General features: G+C 43.1%; 1 protein-coding gene across 3 annotated transcripts in view; it reads left to right on the forward strand.

Moving 5' to 3' along the window:
• Nucleotides 1-20358, forward strand: part of NEIL1 (nei like DNA glycosylase 1) — an 824101-nt gene that overhangs the window by 628891 nt on the left and 174852 nt on the right. For all 3 annotated transcript variants that reach the window (XM_044077181.1, XM_044077184.1, XM_044077183.1), the window contains exon 9: nt 2694-2946. In XM_044077181.1, coding sequence (XP_043933116.1) covers nt 2694-2946 — 253 coding nt within the window. The remainder of the gene's footprint in view (nt 1-2693; nt 2947-20358) is intronic.

Below are 20358 nucleotides of genomic sequence, written 5' to 3' on the forward strand. Positions count from 1 at the left end.
TTTTTAGTGCCAAAGAAAACAGGGGACTGGAGACCAGTTATGGATCTCAGCAGTCTGAACAACTTTGTTTGGAAGACAAAGTTCCAGATAGTCATGGTTCAATTGCTTCGTCCATTTCTGGCAAAAGATGACTGGATGTGCTCAATAGATCTCCAGAATGTGTACTATCATGTAAAAATGAATGGCCGATCCATGAAATTCTTACACTTCCAGCTAGGAGCCAGTTGCTACCAGTTCAGAGAACTGCCCTTTGGTCTCAACACAGCTCCCAGTGTGTTCACCAAATGTATGACAGTGGTAGCAGCTCACTTGAGACTACATGGATTCTGGGTGTTTCCTTACTTAGATAACTGGCTCATTTCTGCCCCAACCAGGCATCGATTCATCATGGCAAGAGAAAAAGTAATCCAGATCTGTGCTCAGTTAGGCATAACCATAAATTTTGAAAAGTCAAATCTTCAACCATCTCAAGCTGTAGAGTTTATAGAGGCGCTTCTCGACACAAGATCAACAATAGCTTCTCTTCCCCTTTCCAGGGTTCAGACTTTAAAATTCCAAGTCAACAAAATACTTTGTAGTACCACAGTCCCCACTCATTTGGTCCTACAAGCACTACGGTTGATGGCAACAGAGATACCCCTTGTTCTGCTGGCCAGATTTCACATAGGGATTCTTCAATGGATGTTGGCATCTCAATGATTGATACTTCAGCTACCCCTATCCACTCCAATACAAATCAGTTTATGCAAAAAAGATCTGATGTGGTGGACACAGTCAGAAAAAACTACTACAAGGCCATCTATTTGTCCCTTTTCAGCCCAAGGCCATAGTGACCACGGATGCTTCCCAGCTGGGGTGGGGGTGCATTACTTGGGAAAGACCGTCCAAGGCATGTGGTCCCCAGAAGAGGCCAGTTTGCATATCAATGTTCTGAAGTTGAGAACAGCTTTTAGCGTTGCAAGCCTTTCAAGGTACTCTTCCATCAGGAATAATTGCAATACAAACAAGACAGTATGTCACTGGTTTGATACATCAACAAACGAGGAACCAGATCATACCCCCTATGTCAAGAAGCACTATGAGTGTGGCAATGGGCAATCTCTTCCAACCACTTTCTCTTAGCAACACACATTCCGGGGAAGACCAGCATGCTAGCAAACAAACTGTGCAGGTGCGTTCTGTTACCTCACGAATGGTCCTTCAACCAGAAAGTAGCAGACATGATTTTCCAAAAGTGGGGTCAGCCTTGCTGCAATCTCTTAGCATCTCCCCTAAACAAGTGCAGCAGCTACTTTGCCCACATCTGCCATAGGGAGAGTCACTGAGGGATGCTCTTCTCCAAGATTGTGGATTATTTCTTGTGGCCATTATTTCATACAGATGGATTTCTGAAATTCAAGCTTTGTTAGTGAAATCTTCATATCTGATTTTTCATAGAGAGTCACACTATGAATTAATGCATCCTTTTCGACCCAAAGTTGCATCAGAATCCAACATTAACCAATCTATCTGGCTTTCTTCCCAAATTATACAAACAAAGGCGAATATTTGTTGCATTCACTAGATCTGCATAGGCAATTGCATTTCTACTTACACAGAACAAAGGACTTTAGAAAGTCAGGTCAGTTGTTTGCTTCCTTTGCGGAAAAGAAATCGGGAAAGCGAGTGTCTAGAGTTTCCTTAGCCAAATGGCTCACTAATTGCATTTCTTTCATTTACGATAAATTGAATTTGCCTTTAACTAAAGAATTGCATGCCCATTCTACAAGATCAATAGCAGCTTCCTCAGCCTTTCATTCAAGAGTCTCCATGGATAATATTTGTGCAGCAACAACTTGGGCTTCACCTCACACCTTCATTTCTCATTAAAAACTAGACTTGGTTTCTAGAAGAAGGGCATCACTTGGTTCAGTCATGCTTAGGAATATCCTTCCTTGAGGTCACTCTGGGATTATAGTAGCTGGTGACTCTGACCCATCAGTTGAGGATGGAATAATAATTGACAACATCAGATAAATAACTTTTGTGCTTACCATAATGTTCCATCTGTGTTGTCCATTTTCATTCCTCCTCGACTCCCCGCCAACCCCCATCCAGTTTTGTCTGTAGAGCGAGTGGATAGAGCCAGTCTTGGGGTCTTTCCCTTGCCTTTTATGAGTCCAGATATAGCTTTGTGCTTTAATTTTTTTTTCTGTATTAGTAAAAGTGTTAGTCTTGTGTTGTAATCTGCAAACAAGATCTGAGGTAAAGGGGGTGGTGTATTCTGGGTAAGGGGGAAGCTAGAGGGTTCAAGGTTGCCATGAGCTGTTACAATGGCCAAGTCAGATCCAAGGGCTTGGATCTGAACTCATCAGTCGAGGAGGAATGAAAATTGACAACACAATGGAAGTTATGGTAAGTACATTACTTCTTTTTCCACAGATGCAGTTTCTCATGGGTAATGGCAGAGCACAGCTGGAATTAACACTGCAGTCCATCCATTGCACTTAAATATGTCATATTTTCATTTTGACAGTGTCTTGTTTGTATGATACAATTGTTACGTTCTATGGGTATTCTATGCTTGGACATAAAGACAATATGGGTTACAGCACATGTAGGGTAGAGCTATATGGGGAGTGGAGAATATGCAGGAAAGTTGATGTTGCACTTTACACAAAGCATATTAATACAATTATCTTATGTAATTCAAGCCCAAAATAAAGAAGACAAAGAAAAGTTTGGTGCAAGCTAGCCCACAGAAGAGTACAAAGACTGTTGTGGTGAAGAAAAAGAAGCAAAGCAAAGAACTGCCTTCAGTTAGAACTGGGCAAAGCGTGGAAGAAACCATAAGTGCTCAAAGGGGAAGGAAAAGAGTGGTGTCCCATGACTCCGCAGTAAAGAAACAGCAAACTCCAACAAGAAAGCAGAAAGTGGTTAAAGAAGAAGTTAAGCCAAAAATACCAAGTATGTTACTTATCTGTTTATACATTGTTTGGTGGGTTGTGGGACGGCAACACTTGAACTACTTATATTGTTAAATTGAAGTCATTTTTGATTACTTTGCTATGGAGCTTTTCAGTCTCTTGCAGGTGTATTGACTGAAAATTTGGAATTCATACCACCTCAATAACAAAAACACATGGTGCCAACATGTGCCAGTATTGATCTAGGTTCAACTAGCAGGTTGGCAGCAAAAGGGCAGCTGTACTGAAAGCAAGTTGAAAACACGAAGGCCATCTTTCTGATATTTAGGGTAAAGATGTGAGCATCTTTTATGTGTATACCAGACTAGAGACTCTTGATACAGTTATTTATTTATTTAATTTTCTTTACCTTTAGGGCCCACAAAACAGAAGTTCGCTTAAGTGGATGGTGAGAGTCAGAGAGTAAACTGCGGGTGCAAAAAATATATAGTTAGTATAAGAACTAATTGTAATTACCATTGAAGTGTTTTTGGAGGGGGCTTTTGACCCCCTGTACACATGACATGGAATAACGTGACCGTTGGGCTTATTCGATTTTTACATATACAGTTTCACTGCTCCAAGGATTAAAGTTGTGGTCCTGAGAATTTCAGTATAAACCAGATGGATGAGTCAGAAAGAGTTGCAATGCAATTAATTATAGCACTAAAAACAATAGCTGAAAGCAGCAGACTGTAAGAGGTGAATATTAGTATATACAGACTGCTGTACTAGTGAAAATAAAAGGTCTGTAAGCAGTAGTAAGCAAACATGATTTTCTAATAGTATGAAACTGACGTAGAATGTGGTGTATATAGGTAAGCATTTTTATTTTGTTTAGTAAAATAATTCCATCGCCTAGAAACAACACTAAATCATTTTATCACTGGAGGATATTAGGGTTGTCTGCACCATAAGAGTGAAATGCCCTTGGGTCTCACTAACCACTCATAGGTGAGTAGGGAGAAGGGCAGATAAATGTAAACCCATATGTCACAAGATGCATCTACTTCTCAGAGTACAGGCCAACATGGGAGGACTTTGGCTGACAAAGTTTGCAAATGTATAGTCATACCCTTTGGGAAAAACAAGGTAACCCCAAGCTACCATAGGTGGCAATCCACACTAAACAGAAGAAGGTTATATCAGGACTGGGGGGGGACCCCAGGTTGACTTTTTTTTTTTTTTGACATTGCTCAGATCTAGTGAGGTCATTGTTCCCCTACTCTTCACTTATCAGACCAAGAAGAGGTACAAGTACCCCATTGGGGGATGTATCTCACCCGACATGCAAGCAATTGGAGAGACCCCAAAAGTTCCTCTCACCAAAGGGAGAAAAGGACTCTGTCATGCCATGCTGCTAGATTGAGAAATTCAGCTCTATTCAAACCACTAGAGCAAGCGACTTCAACCTTAGCCCGGATATAAATAGGAATCTCTGTGTCACTGCTGGACAGAGGCACAACAAACTAATGGGTACAGTATTTTTTCATATTAATGTCATTAAGATGCCTACACTTGCCACGGCATGAGATTTTCAAAGGTGTCTTAATTGCAATGCCCTTTAATCTGTTGGGTAGACTCCTCCACTGTAAGTGATGTAATACAGTGCATAGACAAATAACCTTGTTGGTATCACTGAAAAATCTGGCTATTGTTTTAAAGAACTACTTTTCATTGTCAAGCCAGACTACTTAAGAGAGAAACCGTACTACTACATAAGAGAAGAGGAAGTAAAAGTGCAACAGCACACAGTTTCACAGTGTGGGATAATGTAGTGCATGATTTTATGAAACATGCTTGGTCTCTTGTTCATTGGTTAACTCATTCAAGCCTGTAGTGCTTTTTGTATACTTCCAGTTAACACCTATAGCACCTTATTGTATACAGAACTCTTGAATGACGTACGAGCTAATGATAGGAAGTGTTAGAAGGGGCAAGGAGTAATTAACAATATTACACTAATGTTAATGTAGGATGCCCTGTAGTGGAGAAATTAATTACTGTTTGCCACTTATTCATATTTTTATATTTATGTTCATATTTTGATAACTGAGCCACCTACTTGCAATTGAAAGGGTGAAATGCTGTGGTTAGAGACAGGAAAATACATTGTCAATGTCCATTTTGTGTCACACGATACAAGAGATACTAGTAGTTGTTAGTAATTTAAAAAAATTAAGGAAGGATAACTTTGGTTCGGAGAGGGTCCCTTTATTTGCTCTAGTGCCCAGATCAACAATGTTACTTGAATTGTAGAAGAACCTATTGGTAAACCAATTTTTTCTCTCTTTTTAAATGAAGTTTGGGCATTTTCAGGATATTTGAATCAGATCTTTATTGGTAGACTGTATGTGGTTACATTAGAAATCCATCTTATTTATCATGATTTTATGTAACCGGGGAGGAGTTGACTTAACTCATTACAGCCAGTTATTTGTACAGCTAGAGCCTACTGTTGCTTCCAAGCATCAAACGTTTATGTTTGCATTAATAATTCCAAAACTATGTTCCATATGAGGTATTTAAAAGATTTCATCTTAGAGCTTACATAATGGCAAATGCAAAGTACAGTTGTGTAAAATCTTACCATAACGGTAGATGTCCTTTTCTTCACTGTTGCAGTTTGTAACTTTTGGGGATTCCCTGCCTTGGGCAGCCCGAAGTCTGGCCAGTATACAAAAGACTAGTGTTGCTTTAAGGTACGCTGTATGTCACAGGTATGCTCTTCACATAACATAGGGCATAAAGGCGATGTCCAGACATACCATCCTCAGAACTGATCGCCCCAGTACGAATGCCAGTCCAAGGAAAACCAAGAAATAACTGTACATCCAGGAGAGAAATGAACCAGGGGAGGAGGGATGGAGTGAATACTGCAACAGTAAAAGAAAGGACATCTACTGTTATGGTAAGATTTTACACAAATGTACTATGTCCTTCCTCTCACATGTTACAGTATTTGTAACCTTTGGGAGAGTGCCAAAGCTCAAGCAGAAACTTGGGAGGAGGAAGGACCAGCAGAGCTTTCTAGGAAGTCATGAAGGATCCCTAGTAAAACCAGCTCTAGCTCTGGAGATTCCATCTAGCTTGTAGTGCTTGGTAAAAGTATGCACAAAAGTCCATGTAGCTGCCTTAAGAACAGAGTTAGTATCAAAACCCTTGAAAAAAGCACCAGAAGAAGCTAAGTCCTCGTAGAATGAGTCTTCACAGAAGAAAGAAGGCTCTTACCATGAACAGTATAACAAAAAGAAATGGCCGTTGAGATCCAAGAAGAAATCATTTGCATGGATACAGCCAATCTTAAGGACCTAGGATGAAAAGAAAACAACTAATTAGATTTTCTAATAGACTTAATCTTATCCAAATAAAATCTGAGTTGTCTATGCACATCCAAATTATGCAGCACTCTCTCACTGGCAGATTGCAGAGAGGGGAAAAAGTAGGCAAATTAATAGACTGATTAAGTGACAACTCATTAATCTCCTTGGCCATGAAAGAAGGATTAGTATTCAAGAACACCCTGTCCTTATGAAACACCAATAAAAGGAGGACAAGCCATAATGGCTTGAAGCTCAGATAACCATCTAGCAGAAGGGCAACAAAAGAAGTCTTCCAAGAGCAATGCTGCAAAGAAGCTGAAGCAGCAGGCTCAAAAGGACCCTGATTCAACTTCTTCATAACAAAATTAAGATCTCAGGGAGAGGAACAGGCTTCCAGGAAGGCCTAATATGAAGGACACCTTTAAGGAATTGTTTAGCTTCAAATCTAGAAGCTAAAGGAGGAGATAAAGGCAGACAATCAGAGATAGCCGATAAGTGGGCCTTAACAGAAGAACAGGCCAAACCAGCATTGAACAATATACACAAGTAAGAAAGAACCAAAGGAGCATCCACAGTAAGTGGATCTAGGTTACGAGAGAGACACCAAACCGAAAACCTATTCCATTTGGATAAGTAGGATTTCCTAATATTGGGCTTCCTGTCCTCCTGCATAATGCTAAGCGCGTCCTCTGAAAAAAAGCTGTGTAGAATCAAAATCCTATCCCCCACAGCGTCAGTTGAAGAGTGGAGAGGTGGGTTTGGTTGAGAGATCCCTTGTCTTGTGTAAGTAGGTCCACCCTGTGAGGTAACTTGTGGTAATTGCCCTTGGCTAAATGCAGAAGAAGAGGGAACCAATGCTGTCTTGGCCAAAAGGGAGCCAGTCACCAACAAGATTTTGGGAGCATCCTGTTGAATTTTGAACAGGACTTTTGGAGTGAGAGGTGTGTGTGGGGGGGTGCATAATGAAACATCCCTTTCCAAGAGAAATAGTGGGCACCCACCTTTGACACCAGAGGACCTGGGAGTCTGACACAATAGAGGAAGTTGTCTATCAGAGGGGAGACAAATAGATCTACTTGAAGAGTACCCCACTGGTGGGCAATATCCAGAAACATATCCCCGTGAAGCATCCATTCGTGGGATTAAGTTAGGGACTTCCTCAGAGTGTCTGCCACAATGTTTTGACCTGAGGGAATGTAAACTGCCTGAAGAGTCAGTTGATACCGGACAGCAGGATCTCACACCAGGAGTGCCAACTGGCAAAGAAAGTAAGATCTTGTTCTTCCATTTATGTACCACATCACTGTGGTATTGTCTGTAAATACCTTGAGAGGCCCTGGGGAGAAAAGTGGAAGAAAAGCCTGAACAGCCAGCAGAAGAGCTGTCATCTCTTTGACATTGATATGCTCCTTCTGTTGAAGAAGCGACCACACCCCAGGTGCCTTTAGGGAGCCAAAAAACTGACCCCTATCCTATGTCTGAAGCATATGTGAAAAGTTCCTGAGAGTGAAGAGAGGGATGAAAAGGGAGCCCTTGATTTAGAGACAACTGCTGCATCCACCAGTGAAGGTCCTTGAGACAAGGAAGGAGAGGAACTACAAATTCTAGGGGATGTGCATGTTGAAGCCAAACTGACTTCAGAAACCAATGAAACTTTCTCATGTGGAGTTTGACCAGACAGAGCATAGGAATATTGGATGCCATGAAACCCAGAGCTCTCAGGAACTCCCTGGCTGTAATGGAGGCCAGAGGAAGATTTCAAAGAATGAGATGTGAGTTAAGGCCTTGGGAGGAGGCAGGGATGCCAGCATAGGCACTTGTCTGATTGCTGCAACCTAGAAAAACATGATCCCGAGAAGGAGTCAGAGAAGACCTTTTAAAGTTTATTGTGAATCCCAGGCTGTGGTCGTGGTGGAGGAATCCAGTAACAAAGCCGGGAAAACCTCTGGGTTCTTACTGACCTTGCGAGAAACATCCAGCGGAGTCTGGACAGTGGAAGACTCCGGTCTTAGTTTCTTAACCCTTTTCTTCACTAACAGCTGACCCTTGAGGCAGGAAGTTCCTTGCACATGGTATCCTTAGCAAGAAGCTTAAGTCGCTGATTCTTCAGATACAAAGCAAGGGAAGAAAGCCTATTTCACAGTCTCTTTGGTATGAGAGCCTTACAGATAGAGCAGGTCATATGGTTGTGAGAGGCACCTAAGCAAAATAAACACTGTTCTTGGTGGCCTTTAATAGGAATCTGTCTTCCACACTGGCATTTACTCTTCCTGGATGACATTAACCCCCAAAAGCAACCAAAAGTCAAGAAACAATGAAACCCAATGGGGCACCTACCTGCATCAGCTCGGAGACCAGCAAGCAGTACATAGGCCTTCAGACCTACAATCAAGAGATGTGTTCGGACTGGCTGCAAAGACATAGGCATTCGGGTCAATGATCAAGAGATGCATTTGGAGTGGCTGCAAGGATGTAGGTGTTCAGACCGAAGATTGAGAGATGCGTTCGGACTGGTGGAAAAAAAGTTCTGAGGATGGTACATCTGGACATCAACTTTATGCTGTACACTATGCAAGGAGTATACGTGTAATGTACAGCTTACCTTAAAGCAACAGTAGTCTTTTGTACACTGGCTGGACGTTGGGCTGCCCGAGGCAGGGAATCCTCAACTGTTATGAATACTGTAACACGTGAATGGAAGGACATCTGTATTGATATTTCACCTCTGTTTAGTGCAGGTAAAGCAATATTAATTGTTCATGCAATATTTGTATTGCCCTAGACTTTGTGTGTTTCTAAATATCTCAACAACCAATTAGCACAGACGAAACGGCTTAACCTCCTATAAAAGCTCTCAGCTGAGTGAACAAAATGCTGCTGCTAGTATGTGTGTAACTGGAATGATTGCTGATATAGTATATGGTGTTACAAATATGACAGCCTTAATAGTTACTGTGTTTATTATGACTTCTAGAACATGTTTAAGATCTAGAACCTAAGTAATACCACCACAGTAAATAGTTTGTACCTTAGAGTTTGCCATTTACACTTTTTTTTTAGAAGTCCCTATTGTTCCAGAGGTATGAACATTTGTTTGAAATGTGAGGGCATAATTTAATTCTGTCAAAAAACTTAGGCTGTGCCCATTGAGAGTTACAGGGCAAACTTCCAGAGCTCCACTGGAGGGTATGAGTTAAGGTGAGGCATGTCTGATTCGCCCTAGCCTTCTGACTCCATGATTGGAGTGATGCTGTTTTCTTCCTTTGCATATTTGTCATTGGTGGCCGGTTTGTCATTTTTAGAGAATGTGCACTTTCCCTAAGTTTTCTTCCTTAGTTAATGTACATGTATGCTGGACACGTTACGCCAGCATAGACCAAAGCATTTTCTAGTGTCCCACATAGCAAAAAGACTTTAGAACAACACTGAACACAAATTGATTCTATTTTCTTTACACTCAAAAATGTTAAAACCAAGTGATGCAACTGCTTGCTTTTGCAGGGTTGATTTTAAATGTGTGACCTTAGCTTTATACCATCTTAAAACATTATTTTAAGTGATGGTAAGAAAGTGTATGAATGTAAGCTCAAAGTAGTTTTAGCAGTAAGTATACTGATAGAGAACCATAGTAGTTTAGCTTTGTCGAATACACAACAAACACTTTCACTGTTTCTTAAAATTCATCAGAATCATCTCTGTGTATAAAAAGATCCTCTCTCTTTTGTGGGTTTGCTATAACTGGCAAAATCTCCACTGATTACCCTGCTTTTAATGAGATGATTCTGTTTAACCATTGATGTCCTTCAAGAATGCAACTGCAGTCATAACATATGGGTTGTCCTGCCTCAGGCAGCCCTCGGTCGGCCGGATTCCAAAGTCTGGGTCCGGCGGCTGATGTCGCATTTCTCTCTGGCGTCAGAGGCTGGAGTACATAAGCATCAGCCGTCTTCAGTCTTTCTTGAAGCAGTTCGCAAGTGCCGGTCGGTCAGCTCCTGTATTCTTGTCATCTTTCTTGCCTCAGCCGATGTCAGAAATTACTGAAAAAGTTAACAATTGTCTTTCCTGTGGTAAACAAATACCTCATAAGGATTTCCACTCTTACTGTCTTCCTTGCCTTGGCCCAGACCACGACGTGTCGCCTGTGCTCGCTTCAATAAGCGCACTCTCAGGCGCCGGGCGGAGTTGATTTTTTGAGAAAATTTGCTTATACAATGCCGTCGGAACTTCCGACATCGCAAACTCCGAAGAAACGAAAAGACCGGGACCAACATCCTCGGCCCGCGTCTACCACCGACTCCACACCAAAACCTACCGCGAGTGCTCCGGTTCCTCCTGAGACGGTTATTCCACCGTTCCGAACCGAAGAAACGGATACCACTCCGACGCCAGTTATAGATTTTCCTCCGGATACTGAAACCGAGGAAATGCCCGAGACTATTGCTGTAGATAGGGTCACTCCTGCACATGGAGCTACCAGGCCTCCTATGGCCATGTCTATTAAGGCCTACACTCGGGCTAAGGCAGCCAGCAAGACCAAGCACCTTACTGCTAAAGCCTTACCTCAGCCTACTCCAGAGACACAAATCATGACTATGGCCGCAGACTTAATTTCCATGATTAGAGGTTCACAGGCCCATCCTGAGAGAGGATCCCAGCCTCCTTCTGATAAGAGGCCCCGGGTTGAACCCTCTGACCCTATCCCTTCAGATGAAGATTCTGAGGACTCTGTCCACTCCGATGGCCAGGAAGAGCTCTTCCAGACCTATGAGGACTCAGATGCAGAGGATTCCATCCCCTCGGCCTCCCCTCCTGAGGATATTTCTTTTGGGGAAGTTCTGCATACCATGAGGCAACATTTCAAGTGGCAAGGCCAGGAATATTCTGATTCCAGAAAGCCTTGAACCTTCCTTAAAAAGCCCCAGCACAGGCCCTTAGCTATTCCTCCTGTGCTTGATGTTTTGGATGATTTATATTCCGACTCCAGTGTTACCCCTGATTCCCTTCCTCCTGCTCCAGCCAAGCCAGACAGATATTACAGGGTCCCAGAAATACATTTCCATTTATTCAGGGCCCATACTGTTGATTTTGAAACTATTTCTCAGGGACCTAAAGGTGTTTCAGCTTCCACCTCTAAAAATCCCTTGCCTTCCAACAGGGAAGCTAGGTCATTAGAGAGATGGGGGAAAAAGGTCTACACCTCCACTACTTTATCTATGAGAGCTTTGAATTGCCTCTTTCATATGTTACAATATCAGGATTTCCTGTTAGATGATTTACAGAAAACATTGGCCTCTCCTGATCCTTTAGACAGGAAGTCTTTGCAGGAAGCTGTACATAACTCTCAGCAAGTCAGCAATCACTTTCAGTGTGGATATGATGCACTGGAAGCTTCATGTAGGGCAGCTATGACAGGGGCAGTCATTACATGCATGGTTAAAAGAACAACCTCTACCAGATCATGTTAAGGCAAAACTTCTGGATGCACCCTTGGAAAAGAACAAGCTTTTTGGTGCTAATGCTAAAGATGTGTTAAAGTCCATCGAGGAAAAAGCAAAATCAGTTCAGACAGTTAAAGATTTCCTCCAGGTTCAGCCCCCCAGATTCAGTAGGTATTGGCCTTCAAAAAACTGGTCCTTTCCTAATCCTGAAAAATTTCAAAGGGGTAAAAACAGGCGAGAGGACAATACAGAGGTCCTTACAGGGGACGACAATAGCAGCCAGCAAACCAAAGAAGTGACACAGGGGTCTCCCCTGCCCCACAGCCACAATCTCAATGACTTTCCTCTACGACCGCCTACCAAAGAGCAAATAGAAGCTCCCTTGGGCGGAAAATTATCTCTGTTTTCAGACAATTGGCACAGATTGACAAAGGACAAATGGATTTTGGACATTATAGACCAAGGTTACAGGTTCCATTTTCATACCTTACCAAGAAAACAAGGCATGCTAAACCTACCACAAAACCAGAGGGCAGAGGCTATCAAGCAAATTTCTCTGCTGGCTCGGATAAAAGCAATAGAATGAGTTCCACAACAAGAACAAGGCCAGGGGTTTTACTCAAGACTGTTCCTTGTTTCAAGAAAATAAACTCAATGGAGACCAATACTGGATTTGTCCGCATTAAACACCTTTCTCATAGTACCAAAGTTCAAAATGCTGACTCTACAGCAACTCCTTCCCATGCTGGGCAAGGGGTCTTGGCTGATTACTCTGGACCTCAAGGAGGCATACCTGCATGTCCCTATCAGACACAGCTGCAGAAGATACCTCAGATTTCTTGCAGGGCCAGAGCATTATCAATTCTCAGCATTGCCATTTGGCTTATCTACTGGTATTCACAAAATGCCTGGCTTCAGTAATTGCTCATTGCAGGCTCCAGGGATCCAAATTTACCCGCACCTGGACGACTGCCTCATACGACAAATTGATGTTGACAAAAAACTTGAACTATGTCATACAATTACTTCAGGCTGTGGGATACACAGTCAATTTCCAAAAGTCAAGACTTCAACCATCCCAGCAAATAACCTTCTTAGGAGCCAATCTAGACACAGCCTCTCAAATGGCTTACCTGACAGAAGACAAGCAAGAGAAGTTAACTCATTATTTCAAAGGTTTGGCAAAACTCACCCAGATGACTGCAAGGAGATTCCTACAGGCCCTGGGTTACATGGCATCCTGCATTCTTCTGGTTCCATTAGCAAGACTACACATGAGAAAGCTTCAATGGTACCTAAAAAGCCTATGGTCTCAGCACAGCAACAACTTAGAGACAACCATACCGCTCATTCCATGCCTACAAAGGAATTCCTATGGTGGGCCTCGGTAAGCCAGGCAAACACAGGTATGTCATTCAAAAACCTCAGATAACACAGACCATGACCACAGGCGCCTCCGACCTTGGATGGGGGGCACATGGAAGGCAGATGTATACAAGGACAATGGTCTCCAAAGGAAACACATCTGCATATAAACCAAAAGGAAATGCTGGCAGTAATGCATGCCATCGAGGCCTTTCACAACAACTTCAGCAAGACCATTTACTGATACGGACAGACAACACCACTGTGATGTGGTATATAAACAAGCAAGGGGCACCCATTCTTACCCCTTTGCAGACTGACAATGAATCTTTGGGAAAAATCACTGAGCCTAAACATACAGTTACAATCCCAGTTTGTTCCAGGCAAAGACAATGTGCTGGCGGACAGCCTAAGCAGGAATTTCACAGATCGTGGAGGTTACATCCAAGATCTTCACACAACTCACCTCGACATGGGGCAGGCCAGAAGTAGACCTATTTGCCTCTCACCTCAACCATCATCTACAAAATTCTGTTCAAGGACATACCATCCACAAGCTTGGAAAATAGATGCTCTTTCATTCAACTGGAACTTCCTAAAAATCTATGCATTCCCACCTCTGCCACTGATGACCACAGTATTACTAAAGATCAAAGCAGAGACCTAGGGATCCTAATAGCTCCAGACTGGCCAAGACAACACTGGTACCCACTACTCATATGTCACAACAAAAGTGGGCCCTTCCCCAATGGCCCCTACTTTTGACTCAACACAACTTCAAAACAGTGCATCCAAACCTTCAGACACTGCAGCTAACAGCCTGGGAGATCCCATGAATAACCTCAATCTATCTCTCTCCAAGGAAGTTCAGCGGATATTAAAAGAAGCTCGAAGACCATCCACCAGAAAGGTTTACTTAGCAAAATGGAAGAGATTCAGCATTTGGAATACTAGCAAGGGACATGATGCATCATTATTGAACATCCCACTCATCCTGGGATATTTGGCAGATATGCTACAGAATGGACTCTCATATTCTTCCATAAAGATACATGCTTCAGCTATTTCAGCTAGATATAACACTGATCCACCTGTGTTTTCACATCCTTTGCTAAGGCAATTCCTCAGGGGAATCAAGAACATTAAGCCACCAAGAAAGGCTCCAGTGCCAGCCTGGGACCTCAACTTTGTCCTAGAAAAACTGACTCTACCTCCTTTTGAGCCAGCAGCTTCAGTTGACTTATAATTTCTCTCATGGAAGACAGCTTTCCTGTTGGCAATTACCTCAGCAAGAAGGGTTTCGGAACTACAGGCCCCAATGGCAATACCACCGTTCATAATCTTTCACAGAGACAGGGTCTCCTTAAGAACCAACCCTACGTTTATGCCAAAGGTGGTATCTAGGGTTTCTTTAAATCGAGCTATTCATCTGCCTGCTTTCTTCCCCAATCCTGAGAACAAGGGAAAGACTGTTACATACCTTGGACATTCACAGACAACTTCACTACTACCTGGACAGAACTAAGACCAGTAGGAAGTCTGATCAACTTTTTGAAGCAGTACAAGGAAAAGCAATTTCAAAACAGACTATTTCAAAATGGATTGGACATTGCATCAGATTTTGTTATTCCTTTCATGGGAAGATTGTTCCAGCCAATGTCAGACCACATTCCACCAGAGCTACAGCCACCTCTACAGCATTCTTAAGAGGGGTGCCTACAAAGGACATTCTAGAAGCTGCTACATGGAGCTCCGTGCATACATTCTCCAAACACTACAATCTCCCTCTATACTCCAGATCCAGAGCAGGCTTTGCTTTGGCAGTCCTGCAGGGTTTGATTGCCTCACCATCTCTTTCCTAGAGCATTCCACCTCCCAACAGCTAAGCTATGGTATTCTACCCATATGTTATGACTGCAGTTGCATTCTTGAAGGACATAGTACAGTTTTGTACCTACCATAAATGTAGATGTCCGATAGATATGCAACTGCAGTCACTCCATACCCCTCTATGCCTAGAGTCCACTCCTATCCCTGTTTCTCATAGCTGGGGATATCTGTTATGGTGTATCTGTTTATTGCTTACTTATTTGTCTGGAATCCTGTTTTTGTCTTCCAGTTTGATTACAGCCTTCCTTGGAGGGCACCTGGCATCTGGGGCAAGAAACACTGAAGAAAATGGCGTCGGCTGATGCTTATGTACTCCAGCCGCTCTGACGTTGGAGAGAAATGCGACATCAGGACCCAGACTTTGGAATCCGGCCGACCGAGGGCTGCCTGAGGCAGGACAACCCATATGTTATGACTGCAGTTGCATATCTATCGGACATCTACATTTATGGTAGGTACAAAACTGTAATTTTACTGCCAACCTGATTTAAGATTTTGCTACCATTGTTAAAGCTAAAGACAGTCCACTTTTATGGGGATACCAGTGACTGCATTGCCAGGTTGTATCTACATATTGGAGATAGAAAAACACAGCAACTCAACTGGGGCCATAATCAGATCCTTTTAAAAATATACTGTGTGGTTCCGTTAAAGTATTTTGCAAAATACCTTAGGCAATAAGCAGATGTTATTTGTGTTTCACTGTTGCAGTCACACATTTGGGTTATCTGCTTGCAGTAGCCCTCAGTCAGCCTGATTATCAAAGTGTTGGGTCCTGCGTCATGTGCTGTCTCATTTTACGTCAAATAGTCAGGGGTATAAAGCATGCAGCCAACGCCATTACATCAGTCTTTTGTGCCGTGCGGTGCCCGAAGCAGAAGCAGTTCGCAAGTGCCGGTCGGTCGACTCCTGAAATTTTCGTTTTCGAGTTTCAGAACCGAAGTCTTCAACTAAAGCTAAGTATCCCGTTGGGGAAACTTTTTCTTGCTCTAAACCAATGTCAGTAAAAGTCAATAATTGTATTACTTGTGGAAAGCAAATACCTCATAAAGATTTCATTCATACTGTACTCCTTGCCTAGGCCCTGACCACGATGTACCTCACTGTCGGTTTTGTGCCTTATTTAAGCAACAAACTATTCGTCGTTAGTATATTTTCGCTTCTAAATATTTTGGTACTCGGTTCAATTATACAGATATGTCTTCGGTAAGCCATCCGACTGCCGACATTCTGAAAAAACGCAAAGATAAAGACAGAGACAGGCTGCCTAGGTCCAAAGCTGCCGACGACGCTTCTCCTAAGCCAGTCGCCAGTTCACCGGTACTCAGTGAGGCACTTTCACAGCCCCTGATACCCGCCACTTTAGATTCTCAGGCCTGTACTGAGACCCATCCAGAGTCCAGTATGTCGCAAGATGCTTCAACTGTGGAACCTGTGGATGTCTCTACCTTGGATGGGTCCGGAGCCGCTGTGCAGGCACCAGCTTCTGAGGGTGTATTCAGGCCTAATGACTTGCATATTAAACCGATGCCATCTTCTTCTTCAAGGCCTAAAACTCAAACCATGCCTAAAAAAACGACGCCCAGTCCACATTGTTAGGCCTCTATGCCTAAAAAACAAATGATAAGAATGGCTGAAGACCTCATTACTGTAATCAGGGGAAACCAACCTTCCCCCTCTAAGAGACCTAGGTCTGAATTTGCATATGATACTTCTGACCAGGATTCTGAAAGTTCTGTTTCCTCTGATGACCAGGATTTACCCTTGTCTACTTATGAGGATTCTGATGCAGAGGATTCTATTCCCTCTGCTTCCCCACAGAGGATTTCTCTTTTGGTGAAACCTTGCATACTCTTAGGGAGCATTTTCATTGGTAAAGCCAGGATTACTCTGATTCTAAAAAGAGGCTTAGAGATTTCTTACTTTTGCCCCAGCACAGGCCTTTAGCTACCCCTCCTGTACTAGACATTGTTGATGATGCCTTTTTGGAATCTAGCTTGGCCCCTGACTCTCTACCTCCTGCTCCCAGAAAACCTGATAGATATTACAGGGTTCCTGACTCTCACAAGTTCCTTTTTAAAAATCCTACTGCGGATCCTGAGACAATTTCACAGGGACCTAAGGGCATTAAGGCTACTACTGCCAAAAATCCTACCCCCTTTGATAGAGACTCCAGGGCACTGGATAGATGGGGTAAGAAGGTATACACTTCTGCAACCTTGGCCATTAGGGCCTTAAATTGCCAGTTTCATATGTTAAAGTATCAGCAGAATATTATTGGATTGCTTAAACAGAAAATGATGTTGATTCCTGATTGTGCTGAAAACAAGGATTTACAGGATTTAATGCAGTCTGCTGAACAAGTTGGAAAACATACTTTTCAATGTGGTTTTGATTCTCTAGCATCTTGCAGGGCTGCTGTCACTGGGTCTGTACTTAGAAGGCATGCTTGGCTTAAGGAGCAATCCTTGCCAGATCATGTTAAAGCTAAATTGCTGGATGCTTCCTTAAATCAGGACCGCCTGTTTGGCAACAAAGCAGAAGATGTTTTTAAAAAGATGGAGGAAAAACCTAAATCTATGCAAACTGTTAAAGATTTCCTACAAGTACAGCCTCCAAGATTTAGTAGGCATTGGCCCTCTAAGAATTGGTCCTTTCCTGCCTCTTCCAGGCCTACTCAGTTAAACCCAGAACCAGCAGAACACAAAGGCTTCAGTCCCAGGGTATGCACAGGACTAAGCAGTGGGCGGCTCCACTTCCAAATCAGGGAGTAGTAAGACACCCCCCTATGGTAAACTGTCTCAATGACTTAATTTTAAAACTTCCAAGCACTTCTCAAGTGACTGCTCCTTTAGGGGGGAAAGATTGCTCTGCAGGCAAAAAACTGGGAACTCATTACCCAGGACAAATGGATATTAAATATAGTTTCCCAAGGATACAGATTTCACTTCCACACATTACCAGCCCCAAACGGTTGGCCAGATCTACCCCCAAATCAGTGAGCAGAGGCTCAAAAGCAAGTACTCTCTCTCTCTTAAGCATAAAGGCTATTCAAACTGTACCAGAAAAGGAAAAGGGACAAGGTTTCTACTCAAGACTTTTCCTGGTACCCAGAAAAGACAACTCATGTCGTCCTATCCTGGACCTTTCTACCTTAAACACCTTTTTGCTGATTCCAAAATTCAAGATGCTAACTCTTCACCAGTTACTTCCTATGCTAGGCAAAGATGCCTGGTTGGCAACACTGGATTTAAAGGAAGCCTACCTGCACATCCCAGTCAGGGAATCTTGCAGAAGATACCTATGCTTCAAAGCAGGCTACATGCACTATCATTTCTCTGCACTGCCCATTGGCTTATCTACTGCGCCCAGGGTATTCACAAAGTGCCTAGCTCCAGTCATTGCATTTTGCAGGCAAAGAAATACTCAAATATTCCCATACCTGGACGATTGTCTAATTCAGGCAGAAAGCCAGGATGTATTTCTGAATCATCTGGCATTTGTACAAAAGGTGTTAACTTGTCTGGGGTACACCATAAACGAAAAGAAATCACATCTGGTACCCTGTCAAAAGATTATATTCCTGGGAGCAAGCTTGAACACAACTTCCCAGATGACTTTCCTCACGCCAGAGAAACAAATTCATTTGACAACTTACTTCATACTAGTGGCCACAAAAACCCTGCTATCTGCAAGGCAAATACTGCAAGCCTTGGGGTTCATGGTCTCGTGCATTCTACTAATTCCATATGCAAGACTGCATATGAGGAAACTACAATGGTATCTAAAAATCCTATGGTGTCAACATTCTCAGGATCTAGAAGCAATGATTCCTATCATACCTTGCCTACGGTTAGAATTCCTCTGGTGAGCAGAGGCCTGCCACCAAAACAAGGGACTATCATTCACTCTACCCCCTGCTGCCCAAACCCTAACAACAGATGCATCAGACTATGCATGGGGGGCTCACCTGGCAGGGAAGTGAATTCAGGGCAAATGGGACCCAAGTCAGATGCACCTGCATATCGATCAAAAATAAATGTTAGCTGTACAGAATGCTATGACAGCCTTCAAGGACCACATTCTTCCAGGACAATTAATGGTAAAGACGGACAACACCACTGTTATGTGGTACGTAAACAAGGGGGAGTACCCATTCTTAGCCCCTGTGCAGACTAGCCATGGCTCTGTGGAACACAGCCTTGAGCTACCTAGTGCATCTACAGGCTCAGTTCCTGCCAGAAAAACTAAATACACTGGCAAACAAACTAAACAGAAACCTCATGGTCCCACACGAGTGGAAACTGGAACCAAAGACTTTCAACAAGTTGATCAACAAATGGGGGAGCCCAGATATAGACCTGTTTGCCCCCCCCCCCCAGAACTACCAATTGGACAAATTCTGCACAAGGACTTCCCACAAACAAGCTTGGAAAGTGGATGCTCTGTCCTTCAGCTGGAAAAATCTATCAGTTTATGCCTTTCCTGCTCTGCCTCTCCTCTCCATAGTACTACTAAAGATCAACTAAGACAAACCAAGGATGATGTCACAGCTAGCTCCATGGCACCTGTCTCAGATCCCTACCCTGCTGTCACAGCAGGAAAGCCAGAGTCTGCACCCCCAGCTTCAAATCCTGAACCTGGCAGCCTGGCTAATTACCTAATCTCTCCATTACCATCCCTCAGTAAACAAGTGTTGGATGTCATTTTGGAGGCAAGGAGGCCTAGTACTAAAAAGTCTTATGCTGAGAAATGGAAAAGATTCTGTGCCTGGAACCAAACTCAAGGGATGGCCATAGCAGCGCCCAATTTACCTCAGATTCTTTAATACTTAACTGAGATGCTTCACAAGGGCCTTTCCTTTTCCTCCATCAAAATTCATGCCTCAGCCATTTCAGCTCATTACAACACAGAACCACCCCTCTTTTCTCACCCACTGCTCAAGCAGTTCCTCAGAGGGGGCCAAAAACTTAAGACCACCCAGGAGAGCCCCAACTCCAGCCTGGGACCTTAACTTTGTATTGGAAAAACTCACTCTTCCTCCTTTTGAGCCAGCTGCAACTGCAGAGTTAAAATTCCTTTCTTGGAAAACAGCTTTCCTTTTAGCAATCATTCAGCAAGAAGGTTATCTGAATTACAGGCCCTTATGGCAGTGGAGCCTTTCATCATCTTTCATGCGGACTGAACGTCCCTCAGGACCGATCCCTCCTTCATGCCCAAGGTGGTATCCAGTGTGGCTCTTAATCAATCCATTCATTTGGCAACCTTCTTTTCTAGTACACAGAACAAAGGGGAACAGATGTTGCACTCCTTAGATGTGCACAGACAACTTAGATTTTACTTGGACAGGACTAAACCTCAAAGGAAATCTGAACAACTGCTAGTGGCATTTGCTGC

Source organism: Protopterus annectens, chromosome 7.part0, assembly GCF_019279795.1.
Source record: "Protopterus annectens isolate FY-2018-M chromosome 7.part0, PAN1.0, whole genome shotgun sequence".
Lineage (NCBI taxonomy): Eukaryota > Metazoa > Chordata > Ceratodontiformes > Protopteridae > Protopterus > Protopterus annectens.